Here is a 22,796-nt window from a genome sequence, read left to right as displayed (position 1 = left end):
TCACAGCAATTATTTATTTTGTTTTATAAACTGAATTTTTATTTTATTTTTTTTTACAAAATTCAGGTGATGTGAGACGACAAACAATGCTAAAAGCTTCACTTATGAGTATTAAGAATGAAAAAAATTTAGTGTGCTCCCACCAAACAACAGCTAAGCCTTTGGATCATATCACCTTTTTTAAAACTATACAATGTCAAAGATGTCTATTTTGAGTATTGCTCATTAACACCTCCAAATCAATTTTAATTTAAAGTTAAAACAAACAAACAAAGTCTTGATGTATTGTGGGGAATAAATACATTTTTCACTGTCATTGTTGAAGTACGGATAATTTGTGTTAGAACTAAAACTAGATTTTGAACAGAGAGGCCAAAGTAGCTGTGACGAGATGCTCTGACTCCAGCTGCGGTCCTGATGAGGAACCAACTGCGTTCAAGCGTTTGCCGGTGACCTTACAAACGTCACTCGTGAGGAAAGAGGTCAGCTTCTCTTCGTAGGCTGGATGATGGTTAACGGTTAGTGTAATATATGTGTTTTATTTCAAAGCAAAGTCACGCCTTGATTTCCGTTGTGTTTTCCATCTGATATCTACAATGCCCGGTTGGCGTGACAGTAAAAACATCTGACAGTCCGGAAGCGGTAAATTTTGGGGGATTGGTCTGTAGCTGCTAAATCAAGTTAGGGAACACGATCATTTTATCACAGGAAGTGGGGTACGCTTTCCTTACAAAATAAAATGGTGCGAATTCTCTCAACAGCGCCTGCGCCGCGTGGTTGGACCTAGCGGTTTTACTTTGAAGGCTCTAACCGGAAGTGAAGCTTTCGCTCCATAAACAGCAGCAGTCTGTTCGTGTGGTGTCACTGTTGGAAAACACTGGGGGGGTTCAAGCAAGACTACGGTCCCGACACCTGAACCTGATTTGGGAGAAGGGAGCCGGAGCCACACCGGTGTCCGCCGCTCGGCCCCTGCCTGCCCGGTCACACGGATGTCCGACCCGGGCTGTAGCCTCCTGCGGCGGGACTGAAGGTGAGAGCTCCGCCGCTTGGCCCCGTTTCTCTCCACGCTGCTCGGCATTCATTTATCTGAAACAGGTGTATGAGTCCATGCGTGTCATGGCTGTTTAACGCTGCTGGCTGCTAGCACAAACTTTAAAGTTGTCCGTAAACGTGGACAATGTGACGTAGTGGAGATTTGGGCTGTGGTGTAGGCAGCTAAAGTCATATATTCCTATGGAAGATGGTACAGGTAGAGAGTCCGGCCAAACACCCCCACCCCCCCACCCCCCGACGGTAAATATTATTATGGGCCTGTGTAAGTAATGGTGCGGTGGCAGAAGCCCCATCCACCCCTCTCCTCCTCCTCCTGTCCGCCGGATGCTGCCTGTCAGACCCCGGTAAGGACCAGATGGAGCCCCCTGACATCATGCTAACAGGCTACACCGACTACTGAGCCATCTGCTCCGGCTGCAGTCAGGACAGGAAGGCCACCTTTTCACTCAAGGATTTATATTTTATTTTATTTTCATGCTGAGTAGGAGCTGACACAAGCATCCCTAACTTGTTCTTCGGAACAAAACTGAAACTCCTGTTAAATGTAATGCATCTCACCACAGCAGTATTGGCACACATCAGTTGTAGTGTCCCTCAAATACTGCGTGTTTTGTGCAGACAACAACAGAACAACCGCACATGTCATGGACACACAGAGTGGTAAGTTACTTTTGTTATTAGAAAAGTTCATTATATCTTCTGACTTGGACAGTTTGCCAAAACACTATAATGATGTTACTCATCAAATGAGCTCAGGCATATATTGTTTTGTTTTGTTTTGTTTTTTCCTGTACTGCAATTTCTTATACCCATCATCTGAGATGCAATACAGTTCAGCACGTTTAGCCCCCCCCAAAAAAAAAGGTCAGGTTGATTTCAACAGTGTTAATATAACCAACTTAACGCAGTATGCAGTGCAGATATTTTGTGCAAGCAGTGTTCAACTCTGTAACATCCACCCGCACACACACACCCTCTGTCTGTCAGTTAGTCAAAATATAACCATCTGTCAAATTTAACCTCAACTGCATTGAGGTTCATTGATTGTAGAACAATTTAAAACCAAAAAACACACAAATTTAACACTTCTCCTCAACTTTAACTTTGTAAAAACCCATGAAAATCACCAAATGGATGTCCAAGTTCATCCACCTATTTTTAATCACTCAATACCAGCTAGTGGTTGCAAAGGTTAAAAGTTTATTTTTTTTATTCTGCTCCTCAATGAAGTGTATGCATTCAAGGAAACAAAGTATTATTGCATGACATGGAGCTTAATATAACATTTCCCTGTAAGACAATCTGCTTTTAAACCTGTACATCAAGTAAAACTTTGACTTTGAATATGAAATGCCTTTGAATCACCCACAAAGTCTCCTTGTGCAGTGTCCACAATAACGTTGTTTTTCAGGCTTCTCTGTGTCGCTGTCTGGTCTGCTGCCTCAGGCACGTTAGTGTACAGTACAAATGAAAAATGGGGAAGCCTCCCTTCCTCAGATGTCAGCGCGACAGCTTAATTAATGTTGCCAAGAGGTGAGAAGCTGAGACCCTGTTCGCTTGTGGCTTCTATAGTTTCTAAATTTTCATGGTCTGTTATTTAAGTCTCAGATTTTGGCAGACAATCTGTTAAATGTTTTTGAAAAGTGTGAAGTAACCTCCAGGTCACAGTGGTACTACACAGAGTTTAGGATGCAAGGCATTTGATAAAAGAATGAAAGGTCAGAAAGGAGAGGCAGTGTATGAACACACTGAGGTGTTGACAGAATAAAAGATGGAGTGAGAAGACAGGCGTGTCTGTGCTTTGACAGACTGTATGAAGGAGCTATATCAAACTGTCCTGTGTCACCCTGTAATCACACAGACGAAAATAACTACTGGCCAGAAGCACAGCAGTGAATGTATTATTGCTGTTTTGGAGCCACTGAAACAGTTGAGTGTCATGTTGAAAAGCCCTGCCATTATGCCAGTGATGCTCAGGTAACCTGTTTTTAATGAAAAGTCAAAGCATGTAGACACTGTGTTTGCCCATTTGTCATATCAGTGTTTGTCTTTTCAGTCAAGTGCTGTTCAAACAGTTACCAGGCAAACAGCCCAGTGGCTGTTAGTGCTCAATAGTAGTCAAATGTTGTGGTTTGCAGACAATAGAATTGGCACTTGGCAACAAAACCTTTGTTGTTCTGTTGATATTTTCATTCATCAAGTCTGTTGTGTCCCATATGAATATACTAGTGTACAGGTTAGCTGTGAAATTAGCAGTGATCCAATTAGCTACCTAACATTAATTATGGCATTTATTTCAGAAAAAAATATATTTTTGCTTGAATTTTGATAAAAATTATTTATTACAGTCATTTATAAAGTGTCATTTTAGATTTGCAATGTTTGCATTTTGGAGTACTAGTCGGAGAAAACCAGATATACGTTGCGATGAACATTTGTACAGTTCCTTTTGATGTATTAAACAATCAATCCATCAATTGAAAAAGACAGTAAAAAATAAGGTCTCAGATATTTGACATCTGCAAAAAACATCAGCTCATTTTTACAAGCTTGCCATATGTGAATGTTGCCCCCACCCCCCCCCCAAAAAAAAAAAAAAAAAAAGAAGAAGAAGAAGAAACTTTTCAGTTGTAAGCCAAATGATGGCTCTTGGTAAAGGCCCCTTTCCGAGGTCCTGCCTGGATTTCGTGCCAGCAGCCTTCCTGTATGGGGCCTGGCATCAGGAAGTGAGGTGGCTGCTTAATCAAGCAGAGGTAAACAGGCCCTCTGAGGAAAAAGGAGGGAACATTCCTCAGACGGAGTTAGAAGTATGTGTGAGAGTTCTCAACCAACAAGAGAACAGGGTTGCACACATTAAGTGGATTCAGAGAGAAAGAGATATTGTACACCTCATATCATGAGAAAGACAATGAGTGAGTTCTACTGTATGTGAGGGGACCAAACTGAAGCAAAAAAAAAAAAAAGTTTGACTGCATTTGTTTCTCGTGCCTGAAGCGTAAGATCCCATCCAAGCTTTTTCATATTGTTCAGGAGATCGCCACGCTGTAGCATCAAAAGAGCTGCTCTACGTTTTGCTCATGTGAGGTTTGTCTGGTCCGTACACCTGAAGCAGACGAACTAAACATTGGTGTTGTGACATGCTGATCCCATTTCATTGCTGCTGTTCATGACATCTGTTGGCTACTGATAACTGTCTTGGAATTTCACACGGATAGAGTCAAGTGTGTTTGCACGACTTTGTGTGTGTAAAGACCGGTATGTGAGTGTGTTGTTTACCAAAGGAGGGGTCACACACACACAGTCACACATCAGTACAAGATCCACAGAACCTGTGTGTGTGTGTGTGTGTGTGTGTGTGTGTGTGTGTGTGTGTGTGTGTGTGTGTGTGTGTGTGTGTGTGTGTGTGTGTGGTGTGTGTGTGTGTGTGTGTGTGTGTGTGTGTGTGTGTGTGTGTGTGTAAAGAAAATGTGGTACAGGGAAATGCTGAACAAGTACAGAAGGGAGGGGGTTCTGGCGTTGAGCGCTGCAGTAAGGACACTGCAGTAACTACGAGCACACATGTGACAGAGGAGGTGAGGTGCAGGTGACTGTTTATGCAGCCATACAATGCCAAACTTTGTTTTTAAAATATTTAGCTGAGCATAATGTTTCAGTTTTTCTTCAACACTCCCATGCTATTTCTATGATGTAGTGTCCATCTTCCTTTTTGTTCTAAAACCTCTCGTTCTTTTCCAAAATCCCCATTTACAGAGGATGGGCCCAGTGTCCTGTTTTCTGAGGAGATGTCTCTGGGTCGGCTCCTGCGGCGTGCCTCCACCAAGGCCTCCGACCTCCTGACCTTTAACCCTGGGGCGGGGGGTTCGTCACTACGCTCAGGCCTGGATGGCGAGATCATCTTCTCCAAAAATAATGTTTGTGTGCACCCTGCAGAGCCCCTGCCTGGTCTGGCTGAGCATCACCCAGGTTAGGCTAGACTGATGTTGAAACTATCTTATTATTTTCCTCTGTGGTGTGAACACAGCTGCAGAGTAGATGATTCAGGCCAAAAGGAACAGCTTTCTTTGACTTTTTCCCAAGACAAGTAATGAGGTTAGAATCACAGTCTGGTTTTACAAAGGAGGAATGTTCTTTAGGACAATGAAACAAAGCAAATACTGCCGTTTGAATAAATTAAATCTAAATAGGAAGCTTTATCAACAAATTAAATTTACGAAGTGCAAATTATCACAAAAAATAAAAATATAATACAATCTTAGTATGTACACTGTGTTGTATGAGTTCATGGGGAAGTGGTTAAATCAGTGATGGGTTTTGGATAAGGATATAAAAGAAACATGAAGCCAAATATGAAAAGGCAAAGAGGACTCAAAAATACAAGAAAGAAAATAAAATTTGATGAAAAATGACACTAGATAGAAGATATAAATTAGTTATTTGAGAATAGGCACTTAATTTAGTATTTATTTCGTTTTAGATTTAGTATATATAAGTATATATGAAAAGTTTTCCAAAAACTTCTAAAACATAGTATTATAAACAGGTCATATACATATGGGAGCTTTACAGTTCCCTATGACACACTTCTTCTGCATCTATGTACAGAAAAAATAAACAGCCAACCTTTCTTCCTCCTGATTTTTTTTTTTTTTTATGTTAGTATGGCCTTCATGTGTCATCTCCTTTATCCTGTTATTCTTTTCGTCTGTGTGTGTGATGTTGGGTTTGTTTCTTGCCCCTCAGGTTTTGTTTGTGCAGTCGCCCCCATGTGTTTCCTCTTCTTAGACTTTGCATTTGTTTTAAACTTGCTGTGCTATGAAAAGTTTTTTTCCTTTCCTCTCATGTTCCCTGCTTATTCTCAACATATTTACTAATCAACTCAGACAATGGTGATTTATGTTGCCCCCTGCAGGCTACCTGTGTGTGCATGTGGAAAAGGATGAAAGTCTGGGCACCACTCTTATACTGACCTGGGTTCCCAATTCCCGCATCCAGAGGCAAGACGAGGAGGCTCTGCGTTACATCACACCCGAGAGCTCCCCTGTGCGGAGGAATGCACGCCGCAGAGGGCGACGGTGAGAAAGTTATTTCTTAAAATCTCTTGGATCCATTTAAACAGATGACTTTAATACCTCCACAAAGGGAGAGCTGATATCTCAGTAACACCCTTCAAATTTGGCACAAGTTACACTTGAGCTCAAAGATGGAAATGATTCAAATTTTGTGGGTGACAGACAAGCTGGGAGCCAACTCTACACACATGGGTTTGGAGAGTTTGTGCCAGTTGTCTCTGCGGATTCTCTCAGGCTTTGGGTTTGGATGCTTGGATGGAGACCTGTTGTGATGTACAGTCATTTTCAGGTCTCCAGAGATTTTTGAGTGGGTTCGAGTCTCTGGGCGGGCCGTTGATGACATTTACAGAGTTGTCCCTATACCACTCTTGCATTATCTTGGCTGTGTGCGTTTATTGTCCTGTTGGCAGCTGGACCTTCTGCCAGTCTGAGGTTGGTTTTCAGTAAGGATATCTTTGTGCTATGATCTGAAAATATTGTAACTGGGCAAGTCATGACTGGTGCCTGAATTCCTCATGACGTGTTTCTTAGATCTTGTTTCTCAAAGTCTTGAGAGTCTTTGGGTGGCTTTGTTTTCACAAACTCCACACTTCCGTGCTTTTTTTTCACTGAGGAGATGCTTGTCTCTGGCCAGTCTGCCATAACACAGATCAAATGGCTGTAGTGTCGCAGTGTTGGTTGTCCTTCTGGAGTCTCTCCTCGCAGAATTTTTGGAGCTGAGCCAGAGTGCCAATTGGGCTCTGGGTCACATCTCTTGCCAAGGACCTTCTTTCCTGATTACTCAGCTTGGCAAGGCATCCAGCTCTAGGAAGTTTTTCTAAACCTCCTTCAAGAATTTAAGAGAGCAATGTGCTGTTGGTAACCTTCACCCCTACCCGAATCCATGCTTTGATACAATAACGTCTGAGCTCTGCAGGCAGTTCCTTTGACCTCATGACCTCTTGTACAGAGATCACGTCCTGTGATCTGAGGCCACAACAGCTGGACTCCAATCAAGCTGTAGGATGATGTTAAAGATGATTTAGAGAAATGAGAGGACATTCTTCCCCAGTAACGCATGTGCTAAAATATCCTCAGTGTAACAGAATGATGGGTACTGTGAAATCCAAGCTGTCAAATATTATAATTAAATATGATACGTTCATATTTTGCATGATATGGATTGCCTTTCCAGACCCCACTCCCGACCCCCAGCAGCCCAGGAGGAAGATGAGGATGAGGAGAGGAACATTACCAGCAGCACCTCCACAGAGAACCACAGCCTGGTAGTGGAGCCTGGAGCAGATTCCTCAGCTCACCATCAGCAGTTCCCTTCAGCTGGGGAGGAAGGAGATGAGGGCTCCTGTGAGCTGTCAGATGAAGTGAGTAGGGACAGCACCATGGGCTCTGACTCGGACACCTTCTCCTCCCCTTTCTGTCTGTCCCCCGTCAGCGAGGCCCTCTGTGAGAGCAGCAGCTCAGTTTTCCTGGACAATGAAAGCAGGTTAGTGAGAGGGTTGAGATGTGCTTCATTCATGGTCTATATTGTATCTGCATTCCCCGTCTGTCACTGACTGACTGAATGAACCCACACAGTTAGCTAAATGCTGTGGGACTGGGTGTAAAGGGTACATCAGTGTTAATCTGAGCCTTTTGGTCATTGGTTATTTAAAGATTATGTGTGAACAAGCCAAATCAATGCCTTTCTTTGTAGATACGTCAATGTTGTAGACTTTTTTTCTTCATAAAAGCACCTAATGACATAGCTTAACCATGTTTTGTACAGAATCATCAGTTATGCACTGTGGGTGCAAGGTTTGGCTTTCCCTTTGCAGACTTACCTGTCTTTGATGACCATATGTAAATGAGCTCATATTTTTATCCAACATTATCAGTTAGCAAATAACGGGTTTTATTAAAATGTTGTGAGTATAGATTGTAGGAGAGTACTGAGAGATGCAGGACTGAAACCTTCTGACACAATAGCAAAATGCAAAAAGTCCCATGACTTTCTTGAGCCAGAGACTAGGTTTAACTAGTCTTAATCTTGTTCTGAAAATAAGTCAACAAAAAAAGTTGAATCACCAGTTTCTAAGAACCTCCCAGGCTTATCGTTTCAAATGATGATGAGATGTAATAGGAAGTCAGAGAACTATCAAATCTCTGATTTGTAACTCGGGTGGTTATGTATTACTCCAGGTACTTTGACCATAAATTTGTTACTCCGACCTGCCACAAGGTGGAGCCAAAAAGAAAGAACTGATGGCACAAGGGACAGTTTACACTCTTAAACCACAAGGTGGCCGACTGCACTACAACTGACTGAAAAGCAGGTAGATGACTTTAGGAGGGGGACATGAAATTTAATCAGACTTCAGAATGGGTTCACAAATTTCAAGCAGCTCTCAATTTGAATGTTTCATGAAGTCACAGATGGCCACAAATTAGTCCCCAAATCCTACAAACCCAAAACCTCTGCACTCCCAGAGACTGCTCTTTAATCAGGGGAGCCATCTGGACAGTGACTGTGTTGCTGTCCGAACCTCACAGCCATTTAACTTTATGATTCCCTTCGTGGTCGTTTCCTCACGCAGCTATTTGGCCTGACAAGTTGCCCAGAATGTGTTAGCTTGTGTTAGTGTTAGTGTGTGTGTGTGTGTGTGTGTGTGTGAGGAGAGTTAGAGAGTGAATCGGTGTGTGTTTAAGCATTTTTAACCACTCTCAGACCCAGTTTGCTGTAAGTGCAGGGAGTGTATGACTTGGCAATGCTCTGCGCGTCACAGCTTCTAACCTTTACTCTGTCCTTCTCTTCCTTGTCTGCTCTGTGCTTCACTTGCCGTTAGTGTCCCTCTTTGGCTGCATGGCACTCATATCCATATTCTTCTCCTCCCGACTTTCCCTTAATTTTTTTGTCTCTCTCTGTCTCTGTAGCTGTCCATTCCTTCCACTCTTCGTTTTGCTTTTCTCCTGTATATTATTAACTCTGTTTTTCTCAATATTGTTTCTTTCGGTGTTGCCCACCTCTCAAATATCTTGCCCTCCTCCCCTTCCCTTCCTGAAGTCTGTGTGAAGCCCTTTGATTCCCAGTGCTCCCGGGGTTGTTGTGCTGGGCTGAATGTCAGCTCTCCGGATTAGAGGACTGAAGAGAGCGGAGCAGCAGCCAAAACCCTGGAACCCACTCAATCTCTCTTTCTCTCTCTCTTGCTTTAATTGACACTGTTAAGGGGCCAGGAACTGGAAACATGTCACTTGGAATCATTCAAAGAGAAAGAATCGCGTATGGGAGTGCGAGAGCGGATGAAAAGGAAGGGGGGAGAAGAGAGTGGTGGGAGAGCAAAAAAAGATAAATCCACAGCAATCTCTGTGAAGCTTTTTAACAAGTGTCTTTAATATTTAAAATGCTTAACTGTATTTTAGTGAAGTACCCTGGCTGTAAAAGTGTAGTAGTGCCTTCTTGGAGCTTTACTTTCAGAATAGTGGTTTCCAACATTACTGGCTCATTATGCTTTAAAATGAAAAAATCTCTGCTTGTAGTAACTAATGAGCAGTTACATGCTGTATGTCTGACCACAGTTTCTTCGTCAGCATCTTTACATTTTATTGTTTTACAGGATTCACATGGGCATACATATAATGTGGTACCAGAAAAATACTTTTTTTTTTGGTAAAGTGGTAACTGATTTTAAGACATCAAACTAGCTTAAAAGTTTGAATAAACCTGCGTCTGAATTAAGCAAGCTTCCTAAAATATATCTTGAGCCACTCTTTGTGAGCCCCAAACCCTCTCCAGAGGATGCCTATTGTATAAGAAGTCCTGAAAAGGAATATTTGATTCAAATGTATGTTATTACTGATCTGGGATTGTAGGAATACCACATGATTAATGCATTTTTCCAAACTGACCACTTTCCAGTGTGTTCTGCAGAGCCCATTCTGGTCACCCTCTTCACCCTAGCCCTCCCTCTGCTCTCTTTTCCCTCCAAGGATTAGCTGAAGGGCCTGGGAGTCCCTGGAGGCACTTGGACCTGGTTCTCAGGGTGACTTGGCAGCACTTTCCCCTGGGGTAAAGTCCCTTGTATGTGGAGAGAAGTGTTACGAAGGGCCTCAGGGCAGTTTGATCTCACCCTGGCCTAGTGGGACCTGCCACTTACAGAAGCCTGGCTCCATCAAAATAGCTTGTTTACATAATGTACTCTGTGTACAGTTTATGGCGGGGCTGCTTCCTACAGTGCACGAATAAAATCAGGCTGTTGACACTGACAGACTGTTAATCATTCATGGAGTTTCTGCTTGAGTGCAACACAGTAGGCTATCCGTGCTTAAATGCCAAGAATCATGTGCTTTATCCCTCAGTTTTCCATGGTTTTTGCACTTTTATTTCAATGCAGTGAGTTATGCAAATATGCTTTTGTACATGCACAGAATGAGTGAAAGGTCTGCTGTAAATGAGCTCGTGAGTCTATTAAACACCTTGAGCTTGAAAATCAGTGGAGTCATGAAAAAATTAGTCCAGTAGTCCTTTTAAGAGCTCTTCCACATTTCAGATTGTTTAGCTCTGAGCTCTCTGTGCCTCTCTCCTTGTCTCCTTATGTTCTACAGTCTGGTTTGTGGTGTGATACATGAGACAGTGAGCAGTAAATCACCAAATAGCAGAAGAAACTGTGCAGCTTGAATTGATCAGCTGTGTTATTTTCCCATCTGCTAACAGGGAAATGATTAGCTAGACATGATTGATTCATGGTGTAATTAGACATGCCTCTCTCATCTATTCAAAGTACCAATGTGCCACTTTTTTTTCCAAATGTAAAGATGTTTAATTTTACAGAATTATCCTTTTTAATTGACCCATTTACTGAAACCAGATGGAGAAACAGTTCTTGTAGGATTTTTTTTTCTGTATTAGATCAAACTGCATTTATTTTTTAAAGTGAACAAGTGCATTTCTTAGTAAGTGCTAGTCAGTACAGATAACTTCATTTAGACATCTACAGCTCAAATGTCAGTGGGTTTAACACATTTATGTGTTGGTCTGTTTCTCAGCATTAGCATGTCTTGAGACGTGTTTGAGAGTGCATTATGGTCATTAGCCATGGTCCATTCACTAGAGTGTATGTGTGTGGGTTTGTGCGAGTGTGAAAGATATTAAACATGCCAGCCAGTCAGTATTTCTTACAAATGAAGATATTTTGTGTGTTGTGGAGATGGGCTGCTGTAGTGGAGGATGTTTGTTCATTTCAGCTAGGACTCTTTTTTCTGTTGTTGTTGTGTATGTCTTTCTGGACATATATGCATGGTGTATGTGTACTTCTGCGCCTTCTTCGGCAACAGAAGAACCCTCGGCTCAGGTTTCAGTGCCGGGAACAACATGCTCGCCGTGGGGGAATGACAGGGGAAATTGGACAGCAGACAGTGTGATTTGTGTGTGTACAGATTTCCTTGTGTGTGTCTGGGTGTACGTGTCCTCAGAAGCCTCCATGCATTCCTCCCATTCTCAACCTCTTGGCGGAACCATATTGAGACACAAAACAACAGGGCTGAACAGGGATTAGCCTATACATCTACAGCGTTATCTCTGGCTAAATATGACTGGTCACTGACTACAATAATTGATATTATTTATGCGTGAATTAGAAAGACTTTTTTTTTTTTTTTTTTTGCAGGGAGATAAACATCAAATGTCTCACTCCTTTGATTTCATGGAAAACATTAGTCGGCTCCTTTTAGTGCAATTAAACTATAATAAGTAACCCCAGATTCTTATTATTTATTTATTTTTTTCTGCCAGAGAACTGTCTGAGGATACCATGGCCCACTCGGCCAGCTCTGCTTCCAGCCTGGATAGCCATGCCCCGTCCGAGAGCAGTGGCCAGTCACAGGGTGTGCGATGGGAGGAGCAGCAGAAGGTGCTCGCTTTGGAGCAGTTATGTGGAGTTTTCAGGGTGGATCTGGGTCACATGAGGTCGCTGAGACTCTTCTTCAGGTCAGCTGGGTGTACAAAAGGTCACAGGGAGGTCAGCTTAGTGCATCTCATTGCACTACTATGTAGTGTTTCATGCTGTGTTGTGGGTTTTAGGAAGGTGTCTGTGTTTTATAATGACAATTTCAAAACCAGATGAATATATTATCAAAAAGTAAGAAATATGGTTTTGTGATTCTTGTAAGCTGTCTTTTATTGTACTTATTAACCCATGAACATATTCCTTCTGAGGGGTTTGTGAGTGTTATTTTCTTGTTTTGTTATTTTTGCAGTGATGAGGCATGTACCAGTGGCCAACTGGTGATTGCTAGCAGAGAGAGCCAATATAAGATCCTTCACTTCCATCATGCTGGCCTGGACAAGCTGGCCGAGGTGTTCCAACAGTGGAAATGCTGCCGGGAAACTCAGCCTAAAGACCTGGTCGGGTTACAGTCCAAAATTCTGTTTGGCATCAAGTTTTATAAGGAAACAAAGACATTTTTGTCTTCTCTCTCCTGGTTTTCTGTTCAGATTTTGATTCTCTTCCCACATTTTTACCTGATTAGCTGATTTTTCTGAAGTCTGTTGTCTCTCTGTCCTTCAGGTGTCAGATGAGAAATCCTGCATGCAGTTTTCCATCCAGAGGCCCACCCTGCCATCAGCAGAGACCCACCCAGAGGAGAGGCTTTATCGCAGGCTGGATGTGACTACCTGGCTACGTCACCTCAACCAAACTGGCCAGGTAGAGGAGGAGTACAAGTTGCGTAAGGTATGTCTGTGAGGTTGGATTTACAATACTGTGGGATCAGTAACTAAGATAATGTGTCAGCCTGCATGGTGGTTTCTCCTGCAGTTAGCTATACCGCAGAGCTTCACATTATCTTGTGTTTTCCTCAGTCCCACACACGCCGAAAGTAATTCTGAAAGTAAACTCCACATTGTGTAACTTTCAGTTTTCATCAGCAGCTCCACTCTAAAAAATAATTAGAGGGCTGGTCACGGCTAGTCCCCAGTGAGTCACTTTAGTGCTCTGGGACTGACTCAGTTGAAAGTTCACAATCTTACTGAAATGACTTGGTGGCAGTTTAGCTGGGACCAACAAATTTCCTCCTTAAACACACATATACAGAGACAGAGCTGTGCTGCTTTTTGTTGGACATGAAGCATTTTTGCAATATTCATGAAATAGTATCTGCTACTGTTTGCGAAGGTAATAGCTGAGTGTACTCGGCGTCATCACCACTGCATGTGGATGTGTTGTTTGCATGTAATATATTCTCTCAGTTATCCTGAAATGGTCCCTAATTGAGTGCTTTATGTTCAAGAATGTTACCTTTGTTCACATTGTGTTTTTCACGTCCCACTTATCACCAGGCCATCTTCTTTGGTGGTATTGACCCTTCAATCCGTGGTGAGGTGTGGCCCTTTCTGCTGCACTACTACAGCTATGACTCTACCTCCCAGGAGAGGGAGGCCTGGAGACTGCAGAAACGCAGCCACTATCAAGACATCCAGCAGAGAAGGTTTTTTGCTGTTTAGAGATATGGGGATTTCCTATGTGCTGATGATCTGTACCACCAAAAAAAAAAAAAAGAGTGACACGCAACAAGTTATTCTCACGCTATGGAAATCAATTCATTTAAAAATATCTCACTAAGAGACAGCAATATTCTTGACACTGTGGAACAGCAGGTGAACTATCGCATGGCTGCAGTATTGGTTGCCAAACGCTCAGTCAGTCAAACATTAAACCATATGTGAGCCTGGTGTGGCTTTTCATCGCAGGCACTGAGCAATCAATAGGCACAATCAGGGAAGTGTTAAGGGGAGGTGCCGGGTGTGAAATAAAGGGTCTCTGGAGAAAAAAACCTGTCAGCGCTTATCAGATCATGCTCGCTCATCAAGCACACCTCTAGCACGCACGGACAAGCACATGCACACATGTCGCACACACGTCACACACACAAAAGCACATCCGCCAATCTTTATTTGTTTTCACCCCACCATCCAAAGGTTGAGTGTACACATATTTTCACATATGCTGCTCTGCCTGTAATGAATATTATAATTGGGCCTGTTTCATCTATATGGCCTATTAACATTTTGAGTACATCAGAAGCTCTCACTGAAGTCAGGTAATTAGAGCCCTTGTTCTGACTCTGATATGGATTTCTTTTTAAGACCATTTGACTACAGAGCAGCCTCCAGGGCCACCGGTTGATCATTAGAAGCAAGGGTACTTCTCTGTAGGTTTGCCCCTGTCTCCTAACCCTCTGTTATTCCCTTAGCTATAATAACTGAGCAGTGTGAAAGGGAAGTATTGCAGCTGTAGCAAGTAAACAGACTTTTTACGCTCACTGATAATATGAAAAAGCACAGACTTCGTTGCTTAGTGCCAGGTAATGTAGTGAGCATTTCTTTTTTGCTGGAACATCTTTTTTTGCAGTGGAACACTGATAATTATATTTATGGTTTAATGTGAGTCAAGTCTTTATTTGCAATATATTTTGAAACGCTTGTGTAACACACTGCATGCTTGACCCAAGGAAATATCCTCTGCAACTGGCCTGAACAGAAAGTGCTCATATTCAGTTGTTGATGTAAATTCCAAACAGTTCCATTTCTGGTTTTGATTTCTGTACGAGAAGTGGAAGTTCACTTCTTGCTGTCAGTGATATGTTCTTTGTTCATTTATACATCTTTTTCTAATGTTCAGCTTGAAAAATGTTAACTCAGTCTCAAGATGTTGGTATCTTTTGTTTCACCATTTGCCCAAACCCCAAAGATGCTCATTATATAGTCCTTTGGAGATGTTCAAACAAACAAAAAAAAGCCTTAAGCCATTTACCAGTAATAAAATGACTGCTGACCAGTTATCATCAGTGTAATTGTTTCAGGTTTAGTTAATCTGTTTGTCTTGTCATAGCTGGGCTAAAAAGTAATACAGCTGAGTCTTAACTCAGCCCAGAGGGCATCATAAATGGGATTCATTTGAACTTAAGCTGAAACTATTTTTAAAGTGGATCAGTCATGTGGATGGTCTGGTGCTTGTTACAGAATTTCATGTTAATTCTATTTTACTATTGACCTGCTTTGTGTTTCAATGTACATTTCTATACTTTTTAAAGGCTAAACACAGGGTGAACATTGAAAACAAGCTTAGGTTACTAATGGTGGTATGTGCTGCTGGTCTGCACCCATTTTCCTTTTGATACACATGAAACAGGTTGAATGAGAATCAATCATTAGTCAGTGGTTGTTTATAAAATGATGATGTTCTTATTTACTAACCCATATAAACACATCAACATTTTAGCTTAACCCTACCAGCCCGGAGAAATATAAAGTGTTGAGAACATGCACTAAACTCATGAGTAGTGTCCTCTGGAGAGAGAACAATAGAAAGGTGGCCGGGGAGGGTGCAACGACACAAACACACGGTACTGAAACTAAACAGTTGCATGGCATTGCATCAGGTGTGCTCTCATTATTCCTGGTGGGGCCACATGGAAAACAAACAATGTTAATTAAATCCCCTCTGCTTGTTAGGACTCGAGTACATTAGTGCAATACACGGAGTACATTGCTAATATAGTCCCTAACATTTAGAGGGATGGTCGGGGGTTTTATGGTTTTGGTATTATCCTCAATGGAGTGCTTTGGTAAAATACCCCCTCAGTCTGTTGCTTATCTACCCCCACATTTGTTAGTTAGTTTGCAACTAAGTATTAGTTTTTTACACCAGAGTAACATTTAAGGTAAAGATTATTTTCTTACCCTAATTACCAGGCTGTTCCTTCGAGACGGTGTTGTAAAAACTTTCTTAGACATACTTTTTCTTTTTATTCTTTCATAACCAAACCAATTAACTTATCTGTAACTTTCTTGCACTTGCGGTGTTTCTACAGACTGTCCATGAGCCCAGAGGAGCACAGTGAGTTCTGGAGAAAGGTCCAGTTCACGGTGGACAAAGATGTGGTGAGAACAGACCGTAGCAACAACTTCTTCAGAGGAGAGAATAACCCCAATGTGGAGATCATGAGGTTAGACTCGTGTCTCAGTCTTCTCTTTCATTCTCACCCCCCCACCACTCCTGATCTCTATTTCTTGCATTCTCTGTTTCTGCTACCTTCTCTCAAGCTGTCCTATCATCCCTACTCCTTAGCTCATCACACAGGCATACCTATTCATTTCATATTCTGAACTCTGGGGGAGCCGTAAATGAGTTTCATGCTTTATTGACTCTGACTAAGCCGTCTGAGCACTTTTGATGCATACTCAGAGCTAATGGCTTTCTAAATGAGGAGCAGGAGGATTTAAATAGCATATTAGTTTAGTGACTCTTATTGAGGCTCCTGGTATTTGTCTAGGTATTACATCTTATGGTGTGTGTGGGGTGGGGTAATGCCAGTACTGCACACTTCCACATCCAGAGCACTGAGCTCATCCTTTCTCTGTTATCTCATATCTATTGTATTGATATGTGACTGATAAGATCCTTTGGGATTTTGAGTTTAAGTGTTCATTTGAACTGAGATGCTTAAATCCTTACCTCATTTCTACCACTGGAAACTCTGCTTCCTGAAAAGGCTCTTGTTCATTTCCTTCTTTGAGAATATTGCACTAAAATAATAAAAGCCTCCTCAGAGTTTTCCCTTTGTTTGTACAACACTTACTAATGCATGAGGACTGGCAGTGGAAGTTTCTTCAAAGTAGTATCCATGTAGAAAACAAGGGAAAAAAAAAAAAAGTAAGATCATTAATTATCTCCCTGGTTACCAGAGCAGTTGGCATAGCAACCACTAAGCAGGGCTTGTCATGTATTTCTGGGCATTGCTAGCAATGCTGAAACACATGCTGGATCGTTCAGAGCATTTGGGTGGGAAGATACTTTTCTGTGGTTTGTCTTTATAAGAGACTATCAAAAAAAGCCACCAAACGAAATGTTCAGATTCTAATATTGTCCCGTATACTGAGATATAAATTCAGCACTAAGATGTCCATGGCGGCTCTTGTCGCAGGCGCATTCTGCTCAACTATGCAGTGTTTAATCCAGACATGGGCTACTGCCAGGGCATGTCGGACCTGGTGGCCCCACTGCTCACCGAGATCCAAGATGAAAGCGACACTTTCTGGTGCTTTGTTGGCCTCATGGAGAACACCATCTTCATCAGCTCACCACGGGATGAGGACATGGAGAGGCAGCTGGTAGGATGTTTGTGTGTGTCAATGTGGTTTACAGCAAATACTAGAAAACATGGAATCATGACAATGTGAAAATGTGACACGCAGTCACCTTCTGACACTGATTGCGACATCCACCTCACAGAGTAAACACTGTTAAGAACAGGGATTGAATAATATACAAATGCTTTTGTACATTCTTTATTTCACATGTACAAACAAGTGCACCTTTATGAATGTGATCCAAGAGAGAAGCTGTCTAAAAACAATTTCCATTTGGATATTTTTCATTCCAAACTTTGGTGTTCAACACTACTGCAGGTGATCTACCAAAGTATCTCAAAATAAATTCCTCTTTAAGGCTTTTAATACTGTTGCCCATCCTGTCATAGGCAAAATTCCAGCCGAAGATTACTAAAATATCAATATGAAATGTTTGTTTTTTTTTTTTTTTTTTGTAAAATGGTGTTTAACCTTCTTGTCCCCGTCCAGATGTACCTGCGGGAGCTGCTGCGTCTCATGCTGCCCCGCTTCCACCAGCACCTGACTAGACTTGGGGAGGACGGCCTCCAGCTGCTCTTCTGCCACCGCTGGATTCTGCTCTGCTTCAAGCGAGAGTTCCCTGACACCGAGGCTTTGCGCATGTGGGAGGCCTGCTGGGCACACTACCAGGTCAGGCTGAGTCCTTCTGCTCCTTTGCATATATGAGTTTATAAAAAGAATTTGCATATATGAGAGCATGCGATTGTTGATATTCAGCGTCACTGCAGGACTTGATTGATGATTTTTCACGGTGCCTGCAGAAAGAGACAGTGTTACTCTTTTAAAGCCTGCCACCACAGACTGTTGTAATCCTGCTAAATGAATTTAAAATGTCATGTTACTTTTTCTTAGTGTTGAAGGCTTTTTAAGGCTTTAATTTAACAGCAAATAGATCCGATTTTTCTTTTCAATAAAGATTTAATATATCATTAAATCCCCCATTCAGACGTAATCTTCCCTAATTACGTCAATTTCTGTGCTTTATTTACTCAAATCTTTAATGCAAAATAATACTGAAACTACCAATATGAATAAACCCCCAGACCCCCTGCTGGGGGTTCTGTCAGAGGTTCTGGTGAACTTGTATCTGCCATGTTCACTGCCAGGACACAGAGCTTAACACCTCTCCTCGCTGAGGTGGGGTCAAATATCCATCTTTCTGTCACGCCATCTGTTCAGACTCTCTGCTAGACGTTCCTAGCCACAGCTACAGGTGGTGAAGGAGAAGATGGCTGCCTTATCTGAGGTTTCACTCAGATAAGGCAGTTAAATGTCATGTACCTGATATCCCCCCCCCCCCCCAAAAAAAAAGAATTTTGATTAACGTAAGATTTTTCTATGAAAGTAGGGCATCAAGTAATATTGGATCACAATACTGCTCTAGACTGCTGTAGGTTACTTTTACATTAGCTGCAATGATTGAATCATTGATGAAATTCATAATTGTGCGGTAAAAATAGAAACATCTTATTTTCTGACAACCCATTACAAGTGATGGGAGACGAGCAGTACTGATATCTTTAAAGAGAAAAAGGATGGCTTGGATGGTTTGAGTTCATAATTAAGACAGTAAAGGGTACCTAGAGATGGTGTGTATACAATATCAAATGGTGAAGGCCTACTAATCCAGCCTTTACCTTTCTTTGTCACACTAGTCTGTCTCACATGTGTTTTCCTTGAACTGGATTTCAATGTTAATTTGAATTCTGTATGTATCTATTTGTGTCTCTCTTTGTTCTGTGTAACCTTCTTACTGTTCCCTCCAGCAAGGGCATGACTAAACACAGAGAGATGAGACTGTGTCGTAGGCCCCAAAAACATGATCATTTTTTCAAAGCAAATGTTGAACGTTTCACTAATGCTGTTTCCTTCTCTTTATAGACGGACTACTTCCACCTGTTCCTGTGTGTGGCCATCATAGTTCTCTATGGGGAAGATGTGACAGAACAGCAGCTTGCCACTGACCAAATGTTGCTCCACTTCAGCAACCTCTCAATGCACATGAATGGAGAGCTGGTGCTACGCAAGGTATCAAAGTGATTTTTTTTTTTTTTTTTTACGCTTCTCTAGATTCAAATTACACAGTCATCTATGCATCTTAAATTATTAATATAATCAAATTAATGCTCTACATTTTATTGAAATTAATGTTGTGTTTACATCAGGTATCCCTGTTAAATGGTGCAGCAAAGCAAATCTAATATACCATAACCTGCCCACAGAGGCCTTGAAGTGCTAAATGATGCTGCCATGCCATGCAGAGGATTTATGATCTGCATCTGTGTCTGTGCCTCCTTCCTCATGTTTATGGATGTTATGTTAGTGCTGCTGCAACCACAGGCAGTGAGTTCATGTTAGCATGCAGAACACATAACTCCTGTTGTTGTTGCCTGAGATTTTCCATCCAATGTTTCAGAATTGGGGAGGGCAGCTTCTTAGCTTTAGGTCACTCACAATGCGATGCTGACCTTGGTAGCGTGCTGTTGTCCTGTAGCTGGAAGTCAAGGATATCGATGTATTTTAATGCTCTATGCCAGTTAGTCTGATCTCCAGTTAACTTGTTTCTTGTCTGTCTGAAGCTCCTTTCACTCTTTTAGCTGTTTTTATTTAGCTGTTTAAGTTCTTCCTGCCACTTTCATCTGCTCTCCCAGGCCCGCAGCCTTCTCTACCAGTTCCGCCTCCTACCCAGGATCCCATGCAGCCTACATGACCTTTGTAAACTGTGTGGTCCAGGAATGTGGGACAGCCGTTACATCCCCACTGTGGAGTGTTCAGGTGAACATCCAGACTCACAGAGCTGCCCCTATGGAGGCACTTCCACCCCTCAGCCCTCCTCGCCCTCCCCGTCATGCACACCTTTGTCTTCACCAAATCCCACCCCCACGCCTCCACCTGAGGGCAAGAAAGGATCCAAAACACGGGATATTTTCACCTTCCGGAAACAGTCCTGAGGTGGAGGTGATGGGGAGCTTCTGCTGGTATTGGTTATTGTCAGTACAGCAATGGTCTGGATCCAGCTGCTGGATTCCTGAACTGTTTGCTGCCCTCTGACTCTTCTCCACAGCCCTTGCTTCTTGTTCCACTGTCTTAAAGAAGATTTTTGGCACTTGGTCCTTTAACATGGGGCACTGTGGAACACTGCCTTACCAGAATGTTATTTGCAATGTTCAGTATCACACGTCTGCAATGATGATTTTATGTTGGACAGGCTGGAGGTCAAAAAGCTGCTCTCTGCTTGGAGCAGAAGAGACAATCACCAGCCACTGTGTTGGTCTGGAGCTACTTCAGGTTTTCATCTGCTGCTGGCTTGGCATACTTCCATGGGCTTTGTGGGCTGGGGTCACATCAGGGTCTGAGGCATCCAGACTGAATTCTGTCTGTCTCTGACCACGGGTCAAATGAAACTAGAGCTTCATTCACAAGACTTGAAAGAGAACTTTTAAAAATGTTTCTTTTTTCCCACAATGGAATATTTATGTGAATATAAAATTATATGTGCATATCTCAAGTCTGAACAGGAAAAACAGGATTTTAACAGGAAAATCAAACCCTTTCTGTTCATAAAGAGGGGTTACCCCAGAGACAGGATTATAACAAATGACTGGTACATTTAATTTTTGTTTCATGAAATTTTCCAAGTGAATGTCTGCGTTTATATCAGAAGTTACAAGAATATTTAGCAATATTATATCCTTGCATGAATGATTCTTTCCATATAAAGGGCACAGTATGTTTGTTGGAAAACACATAAGCCTCAGACAGAGATAAGAATGTGTTTAGATGACAAACACTCACATCGTGATAGGGCTTGACATATTTCCTCATCAGGCTGTGGTAAAGAACATTCTCATCATATCTGAGTATCTAAATGTTGTTTCCCAACAAAGAGGAGGAAGGTAGCCATATGTTTCCCTCTGATAAAGTCAAAAACAGATGCTGATATTACTTGTCAAGCAAGAGGAGCTTTGACATTTACGCATACAGTAAGCATCATAAGGTATTCCTGTCTGAGGGATTTGTCAGATATTACCGCACAGTCTGCCAAAGAGAGCCCAGATCGTGTTTTAACTTGACAGAGAAAATGAAGGCCGTCTGTGTTATGAAGGTTTTGTCTCCTCTATTGATCCATGTTTAGGCAAGGATGTGAACAGTGTTAACCCCCCCTTCCCACTACTTCAACATCCTGTTCACTCTCACCTGAGAAATGAATGATAAGACACTATCAACACTAAGAATCAGTCCACATGAATGTATCTGTTTTTTGCTTCTTCTTACTTGACTACAACAGCAAGAAACTCTTCGATGCATGCATGGCTGTGTGTGTGTGTGTGTGTGTGTGTGTGTGTGTGTGTTTAAACTGGAGTGACCTCTAAACATCTGGTAATGAGTTGGAGAAAGGCCATAGAAGGCCTCCCCTCTGACCAGTCTCTTTAATTATAGCAGTCATCATGTGGAGAAACAGGGAGAGCAAAGAATGACTTTTTTTTTTCAAACTCTTTAGAGACAATAACGCAAGAGAGACAAAGAGGAGAGGGATGATTTGGGCTTCATACAACGATACAGAGTGTTCTGCATCTTGCAAGTCCCAGGCGTAAAGATGGCACTCTCACATGCTTTCTCCTGAGAGTCGTTGAATGACACTCCTTGGGGGTGAAGACATTTGGTGCTAAAATGTAACAATAAGACCTTCAGTCTGCCGTCTCTCCTGCAATCTCTTTCTCTTTCTCTCTCTCTCATTTGGTCTCCTCCACTCTCACTCAGCAAGTGGTCTCTGAAAATGGCATTCATAACTGCTCTTTTTCCTTCTTACTTATCATGTGCAGCTGCTCGTTGGAAATGCCTGCAGAGTTTTGAAGATTGCATCGAAATGAGCTAAGTTAGAGATGCACGATGGGATAATGAAAATCCCTATGTGTGGGTGAGTGTGTGTGTATGTATGTGGTTGTGTGCCTGTATGATGACTGATTTATTAAAGTCTTCAAAAAAAGAAAAACAACACACATTTTCTGCACAGGCACTGTACGTCACAAGCTTAATTAATGGCTACTCCTATTTAAAGGGGTTGTGACTAGTTAACACTGAATGTACGATGTTGCTGTTTAACTCTATGTTGATATGTCTGTACACATCAAAAAAAAAGAGCCTATTCTTATTCTTCATATTAGAAAAAATGAAAATACAATCTCATACTTTCATGAAATGTCTCTAGAAAATGTTTTACTATACCATCAAACAATACATTTTGTCATTAAACTCTGCTGATGTAATAGAATAGAGTCTATGGAATTATTGTATTTTATTTTACAGAGAAAGATGCTTACCAAAGGTAAATCATAAAATTAATTTAATAGTATAGAAAAATTATTTGTCCAACACATTTTCTTATCTATTGAGATAAGATCTCTTTTTATTTATTTATATTTTTATGAATTCCTCTGATATAGACAATACAGTAATAATATTGATCCATAAGGGTTCAGTGCTAATTTATGGTCATTGGTTTTCAGCCTGGG

General features: G+C 41.8%; 1 protein-coding gene across 3 annotated transcripts; it reads left to right on the top strand.

The window, feature by feature from the left end:
- The first annotated feature begins 877 nt into the window (after positions 1 to 877).
- Positions 878 to 22,549, top strand: tbc1d16 (TBC1 domain family, member 16). 3 transcript variants are annotated; one of them, XM_029509134.1, is made up of 13 exons: positions 878 to 1,030; positions 4,804 to 5,016; positions 5,963 to 6,125; positions 7,297 to 7,605; positions 11,887 to 12,081; positions 12,351 to 12,498; positions 12,662 to 12,826; positions 13,432 to 13,580; positions 15,966 to 16,100; positions 17,079 to 17,265; positions 17,734 to 17,913; positions 19,165 to 19,311; positions 19,935 to 22,549. In XM_029509134.1, exons 2-13 carry the CDS (start codon positions 4,836 to 4,838, stop codon positions 20,232 to 20,234), a joined length of 2,259 nt encoding a protein of 752 aa, XP_029364994.1. In that variant the 5' UTR covers positions 878 to 1,030; positions 4,804 to 4,835; the 3' UTR covers positions 20,235 to 22,549. The 3 variants fall into 3 exon arrangements, with proteins under 3 accessions (XP_029364994.1, XP_029364995.1, XP_029364996.1); XM_029509135.1 differs by lacking the exon at positions 878 to 1,030 and adding an exon at positions 4,513 to 4,625; XM_029509136.1 differs by lacking the exons at positions 878 to 1,030; positions 4,804 to 5,016; positions 5,963 to 6,125 and having other exon boundaries at positions 7,318 to 7,483.
- The last annotated feature ends 247 nt before the right edge of the window (positions 22,550 to 22,796 follow it).

The sequence above is a fragment of the Echeneis naucrates genome, chromosome 8 (assembly GCF_900963305.1).
Source record: "Echeneis naucrates chromosome 8, fEcheNa1.1, whole genome shotgun sequence".
Lineage (NCBI taxonomy): Eukaryota > Metazoa > Chordata > Actinopteri > Carangiformes > Echeneidae > Echeneis > Echeneis naucrates.
This window is presented reverse-complemented; position numbering and strand designations above follow the sequence as displayed.